Raw genomic sequence first — 17085 nt, forward strand, 5'->3', positions numbered from 1 at the left:
GTGTCAAAGAAGCACTTTTCACTGATTGCTCTCGTAAAGAGAGACTTCTGTCCAAACACATAAGTCCAATAATTGCCTTGTTCCTTTTATGAATTAACCACGCCTTATTAGCATACAAGAACACCTCTTTCACTATTTCAAAATATGACTTGATGACACAATGGATAGCAATAAGTGGAAATGGGTAAAGTACAAAGAAAAATGTATTTAACATGTCATTTTTTAATATAATTCACAAAATCTTACATAAAGGAAATATCACAGGTCTAAAATGCAGAGGAAAAACATTTGACAGTCCAGCAGGTCTCGGATATTTTCAAAATGTTTACACAGCATCGGTCTTCCCATATACGGTAGTAATCATTTAGTGGAACAAGATGGAAGCTGAAAGAATTCAAACAATACAAATAGAATGAGATTCTTGAAATAGAATGAGATTCTAATTCTGTGATCGTAACAGTGCTAGCGCCATTGGAAGGTGATGAACAGTAAGAGACAGGCAGTAGTCCACTCCGTACATCATTCTCTGTCCAAAAACAGTGATTCACTACCTCCCTTAACCTATGCTACTCCTGGACTAAACAGTATATGGAGGTTAGATTTGTTTGATAAGAAGTATTGCCTTGACCTGCTGTATGTAGTCAGTTGTGGTCCTATATGTTTCCCTAACATAAAGAGCTCTGTGAATAAACAACACGACCGACAGAATAAAGCTTTTGAAATCATGATTGGCAGATAGCGTTGTTGAAGAGTGACAGTCACACCTTAATATGGATCTACTTTGTAGTCTTAATTATAAAGTGCCTTCAGATTCAGTAACATCAGACACAAAAACAGATTTTAGGAGAAGGGAAGTCACATTTGAGATAAGGGCACAGGTAATGTATGACATAATGTAGGAACACTAGCAGCCGATGGATGGATTAGAACTGCCTGTAAATTCTGGCATCCAAAAAGATTTCACTAAATTTCAGATTGGTGAATGTAGTGTTCACACTGGTATAACCAGGCTATGTAAGCAGGCTTTTTAAGTGTCTTTCTGCTGCTACCTCGGGGCATAGGGCAGTCTGACTTGATGACCATTTCCAGATACTCATAGTTTTATCAACATTACTGTGACTGGCAACAGAAGAAATGCTTTTGTTCATTTAGAGTGAAATAAAAACCAAAGGAACAAAAGCTCACAATTTCCACATCTGATTGTCATGGAACAGCACACTGTGAAGACATTTGACTGGCGCTACTATGTCAGCTTTAGCTACTAAACTCATGGTCCAGGATGATCCGTGTTTGAGGCCTTTCCACCTCCACTTTGGCCATGCTGTACTACCACATTCAGGTACAGGTAAAGGCTTTGAGAGTTTGAATAAACAGTTGACAATACTGGTAGGGGCCAAACCAGGCCTAGGCTTGAAGTTCAAGTGCACATTATTCTAGGGCCGAACCTCTGTAGCTCATCTGTGTCAATAACATTACTTACAGTCATAGGTGGGATAATAGGCTCTCGATTTCCCATAATTACGAAGTCTGACCAGATGTGGAGAAACTAAAATAAATAGCTAAAATTGCACAATTTATTGCTTCTTTGTGACTTGAGCCCACCCAGCACAGTGATACAAATCAGTGGGGGGCACTATAGGAGGACAGGCTCATTGTAATGGCTAGAATACATGGAATGGTATCGAACACATCAAACATGGAAACCACGTTTGACTCCGTTCCATTCATTCCATTTAAGTGCTTACAATGAGCCCGTTCTCCTATAGCTCCTCCCACCAGCCTCCTCTGATACAAGTATGTCCACAACCCTGGGTTCAAACTGTCTGACAGACACTGTCTGCACAGCATCCATAGTAGGAAGTCACTGACGGACTTCCTACTATGGATGCCATTTCTCGGATCTCTGCTGGCAGTGGACATTGCTTCTGACACAGAGGGCAAAAGAAAGGGGGAAGAGGCCAGTGATTTTGACTTACCTTAGTCAGGTAAAATAAAAGTTCCTGTCTTTTTTTACTAAGCTGTAGTCCAAGTCCCCATTGTATAATTTAACAGTAGTTTTTCACTAATTTGTGCATTTTCATTAGCATTACAGAGTCATGTTTTTTCAATCATCAACTTCAACCATGCTTTTCAACACAGACACCAGTCAGTCAGTATACTGAAAACATCTCTTTCTTCAAGAGCAAACAGTTTTGACAACCAAGGCCAGCAGTGTGCCCAACCAAGTCTCCTTTTTTTTGGTCATCCAAGTGGCTGATAATGTTTAGACAGAAGCTAAAAACTATACCTTCATATGTTCCGTTACACGATGGTGCACTTGCAGTTTTTCTTAGAAAAAAGTGCTATCCTCATCATAACATGGAACCTCACAAATCCCACCCTAAAACCTCAGAAACAAATCGCTCCACCATCCAGAAGCATGGTCAATTCTTTTTGCAGTAGTAGTACATCTATTTACACTGGTATCCAGCCAGGGAAACGGTGTCCCTCAGTCTCAGGACCTGCCCTGGTTTGTGTTCATCATAATATTGGGGAGTGCGTTACGCCTCTTCCTCCACAGCCCCAGGTCACGGGTATACCTCTTGATTTGCCGGAACCACTGCTGCGTCCGGGGTTTATCTGAGGCCCTAAAAACAAAGGCCTCCTTACGTATGTCCAGCACCTCAAAGGTGTCCTCGCAGTCAGGGTCGCCCGACACCACACAGTTGGCTAGGTGGATGGGTTCTCTGAGCACGGTGAACTTGCCACTGCTCTTGTCTTTGATGAGCACCAGCACACCGTCCCACACGCCGTGCTCCTGCTGCTCCACCTTGGCCTCGCCGTCCGTCTGAGACAGACCCTCTCCAGGCCGCTGCGTACGCACCATCAACAGACTCTGGATGTTCTGGAACTTGAGGCCTTTACTGCCCTTCTTCACCCACTGTCCGTCTGCAGGCTGGGAGAGCTGCAGGGGCCCCTCCATGATGAAGCGTGTGTTCTCCCTGGCCCATCCCACAGTCTTCATGGACATCTCCCGCATCTCGATGTTAATGACCTCGCGGTTTTTGCGGCTGTCGCGGCGAAAGGAACGCAGAGTCCAGGTCAGCGTTCCTTCCTGCTTGGTCTTCATGTTGATGTGCTCCAGGTGAGACTCCACGCGGCTCTTAGCCTCTCGGAGACGGCCATGGTCGGGGTGGCACTCCATGGTGACCTTGCTGATGCGGCTCAGGAGGAGGGGGTACTTGGTGACCCTCTGAAGGGGAGCCATGAGGAAAGAGCGCAGGTTCATACGCCGCAGAGCTGTGTTGTCATTCTGGGACACATCCAGGAAGATCCTGAGAGAGGGAGAGAGAAGGAGAGAGACAGAGTGATATTAACATACTGTTTAATTGTGATCGTAGGCCAGAGAGTCTCAGATTTAATTGTAAAGTTGAGAGCAGTGGGAATCACAAGACAATACAGGGTGAGTCATTATAGGTGAGATGTGAAGTAGTTGCCTGGGTCTAAAAATAGTAATGACTTCATCACCGTTCTCAGAATAGGTCCATGAATTAATGACAACCTTCTGTCTCTTCCATTAAGAATAACACAGCGTAGTGGGAACTTAGGGTTCCAAGTTACTGTTCTTCTGCTCTTAGAACACAGAAGAGAATTCTGCTCAGTGGAAATTTCCAAAACAACACGTTCTTTTTCACTTGGTCTCAATCTTGAATAAGAAAACAGAAAACAATAGTTGATCAAATCCTGCAAGTACCCGTACAGTATAAACGACCAATATACAGGCGCATCAAATCTGAGACTGAAAAACAGCTTCTACACTATATATATAAAAGTATGTGGACTCCCCTTCAAATTAGTTGATTCGGCCATTTCAGCCACACCCGTTGCTGACAGGTGTATTAAATCGAGCACACAGCCATGCAATCCCCATAGTCAAACATTGTCAGTAGAATGGCCTTACTGAAGAGCTCAGTGATTTTCAACGTGGCACCGTCATAGGATGCCACCTATCCAACAAGTCAATCGCAGTCGGCATTCCAATTCATCCCAAAGGTGTTCGATGGTGGGGGTTGAGGTCAGAGCTCTGTGTAGACCAGTCAAGTTATTCCACACAGATCTCAACAAATCATTTCTCTATGGACCTCGCTTTCTGCATGGGGGCATTGTCATGCTGAAACAGGAAAGGGCCTTCCCCAAACTGTTACCACAAAGTTGGAAGCACAGAATCGTCTAGAATGCCATTGTATGCTGTAGTGTTAAGATTTCCCTTCACTGGAACTAAGGGGCCTAGTCCGGACCATGAAAAACAGCCCCAGACCATTATTCCTTCTCCACTATACATTCGGGCAAGTAGCATTCTCCTGGCATTGAAGGCGTGTCCACATACTTTTGTTTATATAATGTATATATTTATATTCCGGACTCTGACATTGCTCGTTCACATATTTCTTATTTTCTTTCTTTTTCTTTTTGGGGGATTTGTGTGTATCATTTTACAATGTTCAGCATTACTGCAATGTTGGATCTAGAAACATAAGCATTTTGCTGCACCTGCGATAACGTGTGTAAAATATGTGTACGGGACAAATAAAATGTGACTTGATCTTTGAAGTGTTACTTTACAGTCCTTACCTCAGCAGTTCTTTCTCCTTCTCCAGGGTGTTGAGCATGTTGACAGAGGTGGACTGCTGCAGGCAGTAAGTCTGGAAGGCTGGCAGCATGTTGACAAACTCCAGGAACATCTCTCCAATGCACACTGTTAGCAGGTCCTCATCTCCCTGCAAGGGAACAAGCAGAGACATAGATTTAGAACATCTCTATAGGGCAATAGCATGACCACAGTGTAATCTCAGAACACAGAACCAAAACTTGTGTGCACTAGCTAGCTAGCTAACACGAGAGATTAACCACCACAAGCAACCACAAGCCACCGTGTCACTTTTTCAACATGACTTATTACCAAACTAAAAATCAATTATGCTTTTTGACGAATCACCAAGCCACTGATAACATGAATGACTGGTGTTCTTTCTGAAGTAGGCTTATCACCTAGTCAATGACCATTGATAACATGAGTGACTGGTGTTCTTTCTGAAGTAGGCTTATCACCTAGTCAATGACCATTGATAACATGAGTGACTGGTGTTCTTTCTGAAGTAGGCTTATCACCTAGTCAATGACCACTGATAAAGAATAACGTGACTGATTGGTGGTGGTACTATCTGACTCACCTGGTCGAAGGCCTGGTCGATGCTTTCCTGCAGGTGTTCAGTGAAGCGTTCATTGACGTCTATGAGCTCCTGAACGTTGCTGAACACCACGGTCAGCTGTTCTGAGGTCAGCAGCCCGGCGCTCTGCATGGGACAGTAGAACTCCTCCTTGATGATTCTTAGGTCCTCCCCATAACTTGACTCCGTGTTCAGGAACTCCAAGATGGCTTCCTTCCTCTCCGTCCTCAGCTTGGAGCAGCGCTCACACATACCGGTCCCCTCACCCTCTGTCCGGGCCACCCCGTGCCCGTCTCTCTGGCCACAGTCTGGGCAGGGTCTCTGGGCCTCCCAGGCCCTGAGAGAGGCAGAGGGTCTCTTCCAGACGCGGGCCAGGCAGGGTCCAATCCCACTGTCCACCCTTTCCACCTCGGCCCCTCCACTATGGTGTACTCTCCGGGGTTCATCGTCATCATCGCGGTCGTCACACAGGCCCACCACACCACTGTCGGCACTTAGGCTGCTCACGGTGCTCCAGCGGTGCTGTCCACCACGCGTCACACCCAGACTCCCTAGACGTTCTTCACCGCGGGGTTCAGAACGGACCCGCACCGAGGCAGGAGCTGTGGGACAAACACACACAAGAAGTGAACTGTTGTAGGCTTTTAGTTATACCATTTTTTGGGACATAAGCAGTGGCGACCCGTCATTCAGGGCAGGTGGAGCCACCTGTTTTAAGACCCACATTTTTAGCTAAAAAAATAAATATATGTATTTTACATTATATATATATTGTTTTTTTGGGGGGGGGGGCTTACCTGTTTTGCATGTTATTTTGGCATTAATACGTGTCACATATCTGTTTACAAACAATGTAAAAAAATAAATAATAATAATTTGAGTTAATAAAGCCACAAACAAACATGGTCTCTTTTTTGGTTTCTTGAGTAAGGCAGCTCCAAAAGCAGGTGTTTCAGCCTAGCTCAGTGCTTTCTGTGGTGGAGGGCAGCCAGGGGAAAATACGGAGCGTAGGTGTTGGTAATGTTCTCTAGTTGCACCATGATTAGCTCAGTGTTCTTGTCACTCATTGAGACAGTATGTCACCGCCAATTCTAAGGGTAGACCTCGAAAATTCAAGCCCCTTGGGAGCTGCCATAGAGATACATTAGAAGTGCCCATCCAAGAAGGCTCAAGGTCATTGGCCACAGATAAAATGACATCAAATCACATATCTACAGTAGCTTTGATTGGACTGATCATGTCAACATCATACTTTCAAAGTCTTAGCAACTGGGAGACCCATGGGGCGGCGCACAATTGGCCCAGTGTCGTCCAGGTTAGGGAAGGGTTTGGCCGGCAGGGATGTCCTTGTCCCATCGTGCACTAGCGACTCCTGTGGTGGGACGGGCGCAGTGCACGTTGACGTGGTTGCTAGGTGTACAGTGATTCCTCCGACACATTAGTGCGGCTGCTTCCGAGTTAAGTGGGCATTGTGTCAAGAAGCAGTGCGGCTTGGTTGGGTAGTGCTTCGAAGGACGCACGGCTCTCGACCTTCGCCTGTCTTGAGTCCGTACGGGAGTTGCAGCGATGAGACAAGACTGTAACTACCAATTGGATACCACAAAATTGGGGAGAAAAAGGGATACATATATATATATTTTTTTTATTATATCGCAAATTCAACAATGAGTGGTTTGGAAGGAATCAAGTGACAGTGGCTAACTGCAAACATCACCGGCCTGCAATTCATTGGAGTGGCTGTGTGGTCCCAAATCTGGGATTAAGTGTCTCCTTTCCAAGTTTAAAATGAGAAACATTCAACATTGGCCATGCTGTCAATGAAGCATGATTTGTGCCGTGCACAAAACAACTGTTAACTCAGAACCGCAAAATCTTGACTTCAGTGAGTTCAAGACAACTGGGAATTCCGGAAAAAACGAGCTCTGGCTGGGAAATCCGTTTTGACTGGTCATCCAACTCGGAATTGTAAATCGGGAACTCGGGCCTCTTTCTAGAGCTACGACCTGAAGATCAATGACATCATCATGATTCAACCTTGTTTTTTTTCTGAGTTCCCAGTTGTCTTGAAAGCGCTATACATCTCGAGAATGCCAGACTTTAATGACAAAATTTGCCCACGAAGGACCGCCGTGCCACCTTCAAGTGAGCACAGCACAACAAGGTGGGTCCAAAAATCTATTGTATGCTGCTGCACAAATGATGTAATATGCCAGGGAGATATGTACAGTGTACTGTAGCTCAGAAAGTAATACTAAGTGTATGTTGTGTAGTAAGCTGTTAGCAGCCCATGTGCCTCACCCTAATCATTTGGTCTATTTACCCCTCTTAATTTCGCCTACTGTTCTGAATTGGTGGTGCACATGTAGCCTGTTTTAGAGAAACGTAATCATCCAATTTTGTAAGAGCTTTCATTGTCTGCTTATATGCCCCTTTTATTTATCAGACTGTTCTGACTTGGTGTACAGGGAGAATACTGTAAGAACGGCCCACGTTCTGAATTCTGTCACCGTACATTTCAAACGTTCTAAACAAATAGTTATATTGACTACGTCCATCCTAGCTCGCTCAATAATATCCTAATCGAAATTACAGATGGCCTATTATCCGCTTGTCGTCCCCTTATGTCATAGTTTGTAAATCTCAATTGTCAGTATAAACCACATTTGTTTAAGAAAGTCAGCCATATTAGCTATGATTTTTTTAAAGGCAGTAAATGAGGCTGAATGAACTGTTTCGCTGCCAGACAAGGCTCCGCTGATAGCCAGGTGTAGCAGTGGTAAGATGTTGGGGCAGCTTTATGTATGCCCACAAAACAGTTTGTGGGCACCATTTGTCACGTTGTGTGGTGGCTTTGCTGGCATGCATCCTGCTTTATATATATTTTTTGGCCCCACCAAGATGTACATGCTAAAATCACCACTCGACATAAGCAACAAATTATTTTGTTCTAAGTGAACAAGAGACCTCCCGGCCTCACTTCAATGCTTGAACATTCATTACTTTGTTGTAATGCTTGTTGTAATGCTAAATGATAGAGATGGATTACATAGATATGTAAAGGACAATCCCTCCTCCCTTCTGTTCACCTCTAGGTTTAACCCTTGTTCTGGCATGTCAATAGTGCATAAAGGCCAACATTAACAAAGAGTTTGGGACTATAAGGTTCTATCGGCATTTTTGTCAAACATTTAGTTACTGACATAGCCTTGTTCTGGTAAATGTCCTCTACCTAAATTGTGCTCTTAAAAACCCCAATTAATGTTGATAAAGTTGAAGTCGGAAGTTTACATACACTTAGGTTGGATCATTAAAACTCATTTGTCAACCACTCCACAAATTTCAAACTATAGTTTTAGCAAGTCGGTTAGGACATCTACTTTGTGCATGACACAAGTAATTTTTCCAACAATTGTTTACAGAAAGATTATTACACTTATAATTCACTGTATCACAATTCCAGTGGGTCAGAAGTTTACATACACTAAGTTGACTGTGCCTTTAAACAGCTTGAAAAATTCCAGAAAATTATGTCATGGCTTTAGAAGCTTATGATAGGCTAATTGAAATAATTTGAGTCAATTGGAGGTGTACCTGTGGATGTATTTCAACTCAGTGCCGCTTCGCTTGACATCATGGGAAAATCAAAAGAAATCAGCCAAAAATAATTGTAGACCTCCACAAGTCTGGTTCATCCTTGGGAGCAATTTCCAAATGACTGAAGGTACCACGTTCATCTGTACAAACAATAGTACGCAAGTGTTAACACCATGGAAACACGCAGCCGTCATACCGCTCAGGAAGGAGACTTGTTCTGTCTCCTAGAGATGAATGTACTTTGGTGCGAAAAGTGCAAATCAATCCCAGAACAACAGCAAAGGACCATGTGAAGATGCTGGAGGAAACAGGTACAAAAGTATCTATATCCACAGTAAAACGAGTCCTGTATTAACATAACCTGAAAGGCCGCTCAGCAAGGAAGAAACCGCTGCTCCAAAAGCGGCATTAAAAAAACCAGACTACGGTTTGCAACTGCACATTGGGACAAAGATCGTACTTTTTGGAGAAATATCCTCTGGTCTGATGAAATAAAAATAGAACTGTTTGGCCATAATGACCATCGTTATGTTGGGAGGAAAAATGGGAGGCTTGCAAGCCGAAGAACACCATCCCAACCGTGAAGCACAAGGGTGGCAGCATCATGATGTGGGGGTGCTTTGCTGCAGGAGGGACTGGTGCACTTCACAAAATAGATGGCATCATGAGTAGGGAGAATTATGTGGCTATATTGAAGCAACATCTCAAGACATTAGTCGGGAAGTTAAAGCTTGGTCGTAAATGGGTCTTCCAAATGGACAATGACACCAAGCATACTTCCAAAGTTGTGGCAAAATTGCTTAAGGACAACAAAGTCAAGGTATCGGAGTGGCCATCCGATACCTTGAAAAAGTGTGTGCGAGCAAGGAGGCCTATAAACCTGACTCAGTTACACCAGCTCTGTCAGGAGGAATTGGCCAACATTCACCCAACTTATTGTGGGAAGCTTGTGGAAGGCTACCTGAAACATTTGACCAAAGTTAAACAATTTAAGGGCAATGCTACCAAATACTAATTGAGTGTATGTAATCTTCTGACCCACTGGGAATATGATGAAAGAAATAAAAGCTGAAATAAATAGTTCTCTCCACTATTATTCTGACATTTCACATTCTTAAAATAAAGTGGTGATCCTAACTGACCTAAAACAGGGAATTCTCTAAGATTAAATGTCAGGAATTGTGAAAAACAGTTTAAATGTATTTGGATAACATGTATGTAAACTTACGACTTCAACTGTAAGTCCAAAAGAATACAATGTTTAAATTGCTGATGCCATTCAAACCAATGAGGGTTCAGAACAATAAAGCCGATTATCTCAGAATCATCTTTTTGCAGATGGAACCTTACAGTCTCAAGCTCACGATATGGCATATCGACTAACATACTTCCTAACATGTCAGATAGTTTCATGTTGAGGAGGCAGGGTGTTAACACAAAGGGAATTGAAGAGTGAAAGCTCAGAAATAGGGTCAATATGTTGTTATTGTTACCCTGCACTGTCTATAGCCCTACACTCTTAGAAAAAAGGGTTCCAAAAGGGTTCTTCGGCTAACCTCATAGGAGAACCATTTTTGGTTCCAGGTAGAACCCTTTTTGGTTCCAGCTGAAGAACCCTTTTAGGTTCTAGATAGCACCTTTTTTCTAAGAATGTATCGTAAAGAGACAAAACTTAATAGGCTTGTACTCTTCAAAACAGTCCCAAACTCTTCAAAACAGTCCCAAACTCTTCAAAACAGTCCCAAACTCTTCAAAACAGCCCAAACTCTTCAAAACAGTCCCAAACTCTTCAAAACAGTCCCAAACTCTTCAAAACAGTCCCAAACTCTTCAAAGCAGCCCAAACTCTTCAAAACAGTCCCAAACTCTTCAAAACAGTCCCAAACTCTTCAAAACAGTCCCAAACTCTTCAAAACAGTCCCAAACTCTTCAAAACAGTCCCAAACTCTTCAAAACAGTCCCAAACTCTTCAAACAGTCCCAAACTCTTCAAACAGTCCCAAACTCTTCAAAACAGTCCCAAACTCTTCAAAACAGTCCCAAACTCTTCAAAACAGTCCCAAACTCTTCAAAACAGTCCAAACTCTTCAAAACAGTCCCAAACTCTTCAAAACAGTCCCAAACTCTTCAAAACAGTCCCAAACTCTTCAAAACAGGCCCAAACTCTTCAAAACAGGCCCAAACTCTTCAAAACAGGCCCAATCTTAAATTACTGTAAGGGCCTCTGAAAAAAGCTATTTAAAAATCATACACGATAGCTAGTTACTTTATACTGATTCAGATGGCTGCCCTGCACACAATCGGAGGAGAACAGAGAGCTCAGGCTCTAAATATGAGTGCAGTGATTCAGAAAGATCTAAACTGTCCTGAAGGAAGCTGTTTCAATAGCAAAGACACAATCACACTGCAGTGGTGAGGTCCATAACGTAAAGCTAGAATAGGGCCCATTCATTCTAACACACACCTTTACTGTAGCACGTATCATCCCATCGGGACATTTGGCTTGTACAACACTAGAGACAAGACACCCATGTACAGTAACTCCACCCACCGCTGTCCCTGTCCCGTCGCTGGCTGTGGAGGCGTGCAGCGGCAGCGATTTTCATCTCCAGCTGTTTGCGCTTGGCGGCGTCGGCCGGCATGGGGTCGCTGTAGTGGGGCCGGAGGCGGCACTCGCGCTGGGCCCTCACCGATTCGGCCGGTTCATAGGCTGCGTCCGAGCTGGAGCGCCTGCAGCCCAGGCCAGAGTGCTGCTGATTGGAGAGACACACCTGTCAATCACCTGAATATGTCATCAGCTATTGAAAGAGCCAATGGAGTGTTAGAGACAGAATGAGAGGGAGATGGTAACGTGAGAGACCTATAGAATGTGGGTTGGCTGTATTACACACTCAGGGCCCTGAGAGCATGTACTGCAGCATGCAGTTTTCCTGCTAATGGTGCCATCACCATCTCAATCTCAACAGATATTCATCCATTCTGAACCTGGTAGGTTTGACTAATGAAAAGGTGTTTAATATCCTGAGAGATAGACTGTACTGTTAATATGATACTAGAGGTCGACCGATTAACATTTTTCAACGCCGATACCGATTATTGGAGGACCCCAAAAAAAAGCCGATACCGATTAATCGGCCAATTTTATATATATATTTGTAATAATGACAATTACAACAATACTGAATGAACAATGAAAACTTTTATTTTAACTTAATATAATACATAAATAAATCTATTTAGTCTCAAATAAATAATGAAACATGTTTAATTTGGTTTAAATAATGCAAAAACACAGTGTTGGAGAAGAAAGTAAAAGTAAAAAAGCTAACATTTAAGTTCCTTGTTCAGAACATGAGAACATATGAAAGCTGGTGGTTCCTTTTCACATGAGTCTTCAATATTCCCAGTTAAGAAGTTTTAGGTTGTAGTTATTATAGGACTATTTCTCTCTATACCATTTGTATTTCATATACCTTTGACTACTGGATGTTCTTATAGGCACTATAGTATTGCCAGCCTAATCTCGGGAGTTGATAGTTGATAGTGATAAACAGCACTGTGCTTCAAAGCTTTGCTAAGAGCTGCTGGCAAACGCAGTAAAGTGCTGTTTAAATGAATGCTTACGAGCCTGCTGCTGCCTACCACCGCTCAGTCAGACTGCTCTATCAAATATAAAATCATAGACTTAATTATAATAAACACACAGAAATACGAGCCTTTGGTCATTAATATGGTCAAATCCGGAAACTATCATTTCGAAAACAAAACGTTTATTCTTTCAGTGAAATACGGAACTGTTCTGTATTTTATCGAACGGTGGCATCCATAAGTCTAAATATTACTGTTACATTGCACAACCTTCAATGTTATGTCATAATTATGTAAAATTCTGGCAAATTAATTGCGGTCTTTGTTTGGAAGAAATGGTCTTCACACAGTTCGCAATGAACCAGGCGGCCCAAACTGCTGCATATACCCTGACTCTGTTTGCTCTGAACGCAAGAGAAGTGACACAATTATCCTAGTTAATACTGCCTGCTAACATGCATTTATTTTAACTAAATATGCAGGTTTATAAAATATATTTATGTGTATTGACTTTAAGGAAGGCATTGATGTTTATGGTTAGGTACATTGGTGCAACAATTGTGCTTATTTCACAAATGTGCTTTTGTTAAATCATCACCCGTTTGGCGAAGTTGAAGTAGGCTGTGATTCGATGATAAAATAACAGGCACCGCTTTTATCATATGCAACGCAGGACACGCTAGTTAAACTAGTAATATCATCAACCATGTGTAGTTAACAAGTGACTATGTGAAGATTGATTGTTTTTTATAAGATAAGTTTAATGCCAGCTAGCAACTTACCTTGGCTCCTTGCAGCCACAAGGTCCTTTTGATGCTGCACTCGTGTAACAGGTGGTCAGCCTGCCACGCTGTCTCCTCGTGGATTGCAATGTAATCAGCCATAATCGTCGTCCAAAAAGGCAGATGACCGATTGTTATGAAAACTTTAAATCGGCCCTAATTAATCGGCCAGGCCATGCCAATTAATCGGTCGACCTCTATATGATACCCTTGACTCTGAGAGGCTGTCAATGTTGTATGTACTCAGACAGACCAATGGCACATATCTGTGTCTGTTTCCTTCACGGAATGACTTGGGACGCCTTGGGATGGAATAGGAATGCTAGGGAAGCCTTATAATGGAATGGGAATGCTAGGGAAGCCTTGGAATGGAATGGGAATGCTAGGGAAGCATTGGAATGGAATGGGAATGCTAGGGAAGCATTGGAATGGAATGGGAATGCCAAGGAAGTATTGGAATGGAATGGGAATGCTAGAGAAGCATTGGAATGGAATGGGAATGCTAGGGAAGCATTGGAATGGAATGGGAATGCTAGGGAAGCATTGGAATGGAATGGGAATGCCAAGGAAGTATTGGAATGGAATGGGAATGCTAGAGAAGCATTGGAATGGAATGGGAATGCTAGGGAAGCATTGGAATGGAATGGGAATGCTAGGGAAGCATTGGAATGGAATGGAATGGGAATGCCAGGGAAGTATTGGAATGGAATGGGAATGCTAGAGAAGCCTTTGAGTTTTTAGAAAATACCCCAAATACTAGAGACAACATTATGAGTCTATTATAGCCTGAAAACAATGGCACCAATGCTAGGTGGATTGCATGGATTGCATTGGTGTAAGTCAAATGATTCCTGCATACATCATGGTGGGCCTCATCATGGAACTAAAGATCAGGTGAAAGGTCATCAGACTGACAGGGTGACCCCCTGACCCCTCACCTCTCTACAGACGCTCATTCAGCATCATTAGTGATCGACATAGCTGAATGACAGCAGCTCATTAATTGACAGGTCATCATCAATCGGCCCCCAAACTGCTAACGTCTAGACTCTGGTTCCTAGCATCAGCTTGATAAACAACACATAGCTGCAGACCTACGCATGATAAACAACATGACTGTGGCTGAAAACAAAGAGCATTGGGGTATGTTTTCATATCCAATGAGACACAGGTGGGAAATATGACACGTAGCTAGAGCTCAGGTATCACACAGAATAATTAATGACGCGGTTGGATGCGGGTATTAATAAATTGCCGTTGGCCATGACTGGAAAAACACACTGCCATTCTCCATGCATTAAATAAGCCGGTGCATGCAACAGCAACAATGACTGAGCTATGAACAAAAAGCAGTGGTGGAATATATGATGTCAGCGTTCGTTCTCACCTATAGCATCCTTCCTCATACAAAATACATGACGGACTGCCAGCCATAAACCCAACTACCCTGGTTGTCGATACGTGATGCTTGATGCTGTAACCTCAACCCCAGCAGAGGCAGAGACGTGTTGGTTGGATTATTGCACAAATGAACACAATGCAACGACAGCTACCGACAGACGGCTAGCAGCTGGGTAGCTGCGTTTCACACAGAGAGGACAGGAGGACAGACAGCCGAGCCAGCCAAGCAGAACAGCACACAGATGAGATGAAGAAGCCCCGTCAGTTACCACCATGAACCTGCTCTTTAATCCTCCCTCTCTGCTGAGTCCTGTTCCCAGGCAGACGCAGAGCTGAGCTGGGAGGAAGACGCTGAGGCTGCGGGTGTAGCTGCATGCCTGCCTGCGGTTGTCAGGGGCTCATCACAGATGTCTGTCTGGCTCTGTGTGTGTGTCTGCAGCCTCCTGCCTGCTGCCTGCCTGGAAACGCAGTCCCTCTGTTCTGTTCTGCTCTGTTCTGCCCTAACCATCCTCACATACCCCTGTCTGTGTGCGTGCCACAGCCCACCACTGTCTCCAGTATATTGAGTGAGAGACAGATAGAGAGAAAAGGTCAATGAAAATGAATAATGATGTGGTGAAGTAGAGAGTAGAGAGAAAGAGAGAGAGAGAGAGAGAGAGGAGAGAGATTCTGCTTACGCATTCTGCAGTTAGTTCTTCTCCTCCTCCTGCTGCAGGCTTGTCGCAAGCCTCCTCTCCACAGGCCGTTGTGGTTGTCATGGAGACGGTGGAGGATTGAAAATCTGGTGGGGGAGCGATGTTAGCGCTGTCGTCCTGGTCACCTGACAGCCTGATGGGGGCCTCTGCCGCTGCAATCTCTGCACTGCAGCTGGAGACAGAGGGATGAGGGAGAGGGAGGGGGGTAAGGGAGAGAGAGAGAGAGAGTAGAGAGAGGTAAAAGGAGGGAGAGAGAGAGAGAGAGAAAGACAAAGGGAGGGAGAGAAAGAAAGGGACAGAGAGAGCGAGAGAGAAGGAGAGAGAGAGAGAGAGAGAAAGGGGTAGAGAGAGAGGGGGAATGACGTGAGGTGTTGGAGAAGACAGAACAGGAGAGGATGGAATTATGATTCCTGGCACTTCTCTCCTCCAACCATTCATATCATTCAGTTTCATCCTCCCTTCCTCCTCCTCCCTTCCCACTGTCCCCCTTCACCACTCCAGGGACTTACCCCATTCTCTTCTCCTCTCTCTCCCCGGCAGAGGGACTCAGGGGCTGGGTAATGAGACGCATCAATTCCCATTAACACCTGAACTCCTGGAACAGATGATGGACCACAGGGCAGGATGCTGCCTCCCTCCCTCGCCCCACAACACATGGACCACAGGGCAGGATGCTGCCTCCCTCGCTCCACACCACATGGACCACAGGGCAGGATGCTGCCTCCCTCCCTCGCCCCTCAACACATGAACCACAGGGCAGGATGCTGCCTCCCTCCCTCGCCTCACAACACCTGAACCACAGGGCATGATGCTGCCTCCCTCCCTCGCCCCCAACACATGGACCACAGGGCAGGATGGCCCCACAACACATGGACCACAGGGCAGGATGCTGCCTCCCTCCCTCGCCCCTCAACACATGGACCACAGGGCAGGATGCTGCCTCCCTCCCTCGCCTCACAACACCTGAACCCAGGGCATGATGCTGCCTCCCTCCCTCGCCCCACAACACATGGACCACAGGGCAGGATGCCCCACAACACATGGACCACAGGGCAGGATGCCCTCCCTCGCCCCACAACACATGGACCACAGGGCAGGATGCTGCCTCCCTCCCTCGCCCCACAACACATGAACCATAGGGCAGGATGCTGCCATTTAGTCATTTAGAAAACGCTCTTATCGAGAGCGACTTACTGTAGTGAGTGCATACATTTTCTTACATTTTTTCATACTGGTCCCCCGTGGGAATCAAGTGCCATGTTCTACCAACTGAGCCCCGCACACACACACACACACACGCACGCACGCACACACACACATGCATGCATGAGTACACACACACACCCACACACACACCAATTGCCCTACCCATTAGCAACACTCACTAGTAGTTCTGAAGTCTTTAAAATGGAACAAAGCAACAAAAAATAACTGCCCCCGAGTCTTCAGATGGTGCAGGTGCCAGGGGCTACACGGAATAATGAATATGCTCCTTCTTTAGGTTTGCATCCCAAATGGCACCTTATTTCCTATATAGTGCACTACTTTATATCAAGGCCCATAGGACTCTGGTTAAAAGTACTGCACTATGTAGGGAACGCGTAGGGAGCCATTTGCGATGCATCTTAGATGAGGCAATAAAACAGACGCTGCTGTCGGCGTTTCCTTCCAGTTGGAATAAAGTCATTAAAATCTGTCCTTACAGATATTACCTGTGTGATGCATTTGGGATAATACCCTGGAACTTAATTTATTAGCCTACAGACTGTGTATATCACATGTCCCTGCCTGCGGTACAATGTGACATTGAAATTAGTATA

The 17085-nt window shown here is 44.5% G+C and overlaps 1 protein-coding gene across 1 annotated transcript in view; it reads right to left on the minus strand.

The window, feature by feature from the left end:
- Positions 1–204: 204 nt before the first annotated feature.
- The window catches only part of LOC112225586, a 109267-nt gene continuing 92386 nt past the window's right edge, over positions 205–17085 (minus strand). The window contains exons 5-9 of the mRNA XM_042306368.1: positions 15248–15437; positions 11351–11549; positions 5211–5809; positions 4612–4757; positions 205–3314 (exon numbers count right to left, since the gene is read on the minus strand). Of these exons, the coding sequence (XP_042162302.1) occupies positions 2495–3314; positions 4612–4757; positions 5211–5809; positions 11351–11549; positions 15248–15437 (1954 nt within the window). The 3' untranslated portion in view covers positions 205–2494. The remainder of the gene's footprint in view (positions 3315–4611; positions 4758–5210; positions 5810–11350; positions 11550–15247; positions 15438–17085) is intronic.

Source organism: Oncorhynchus tshawytscha, linkage group LG26 (genome assembly GCF_018296145.1).
Source record: "Oncorhynchus tshawytscha isolate Ot180627B linkage group LG26, Otsh_v2.0, whole genome shotgun sequence".
NCBI lineage: Eukaryota > Metazoa > Chordata > Actinopteri > Salmoniformes > Salmonidae > Oncorhynchus > Oncorhynchus tshawytscha.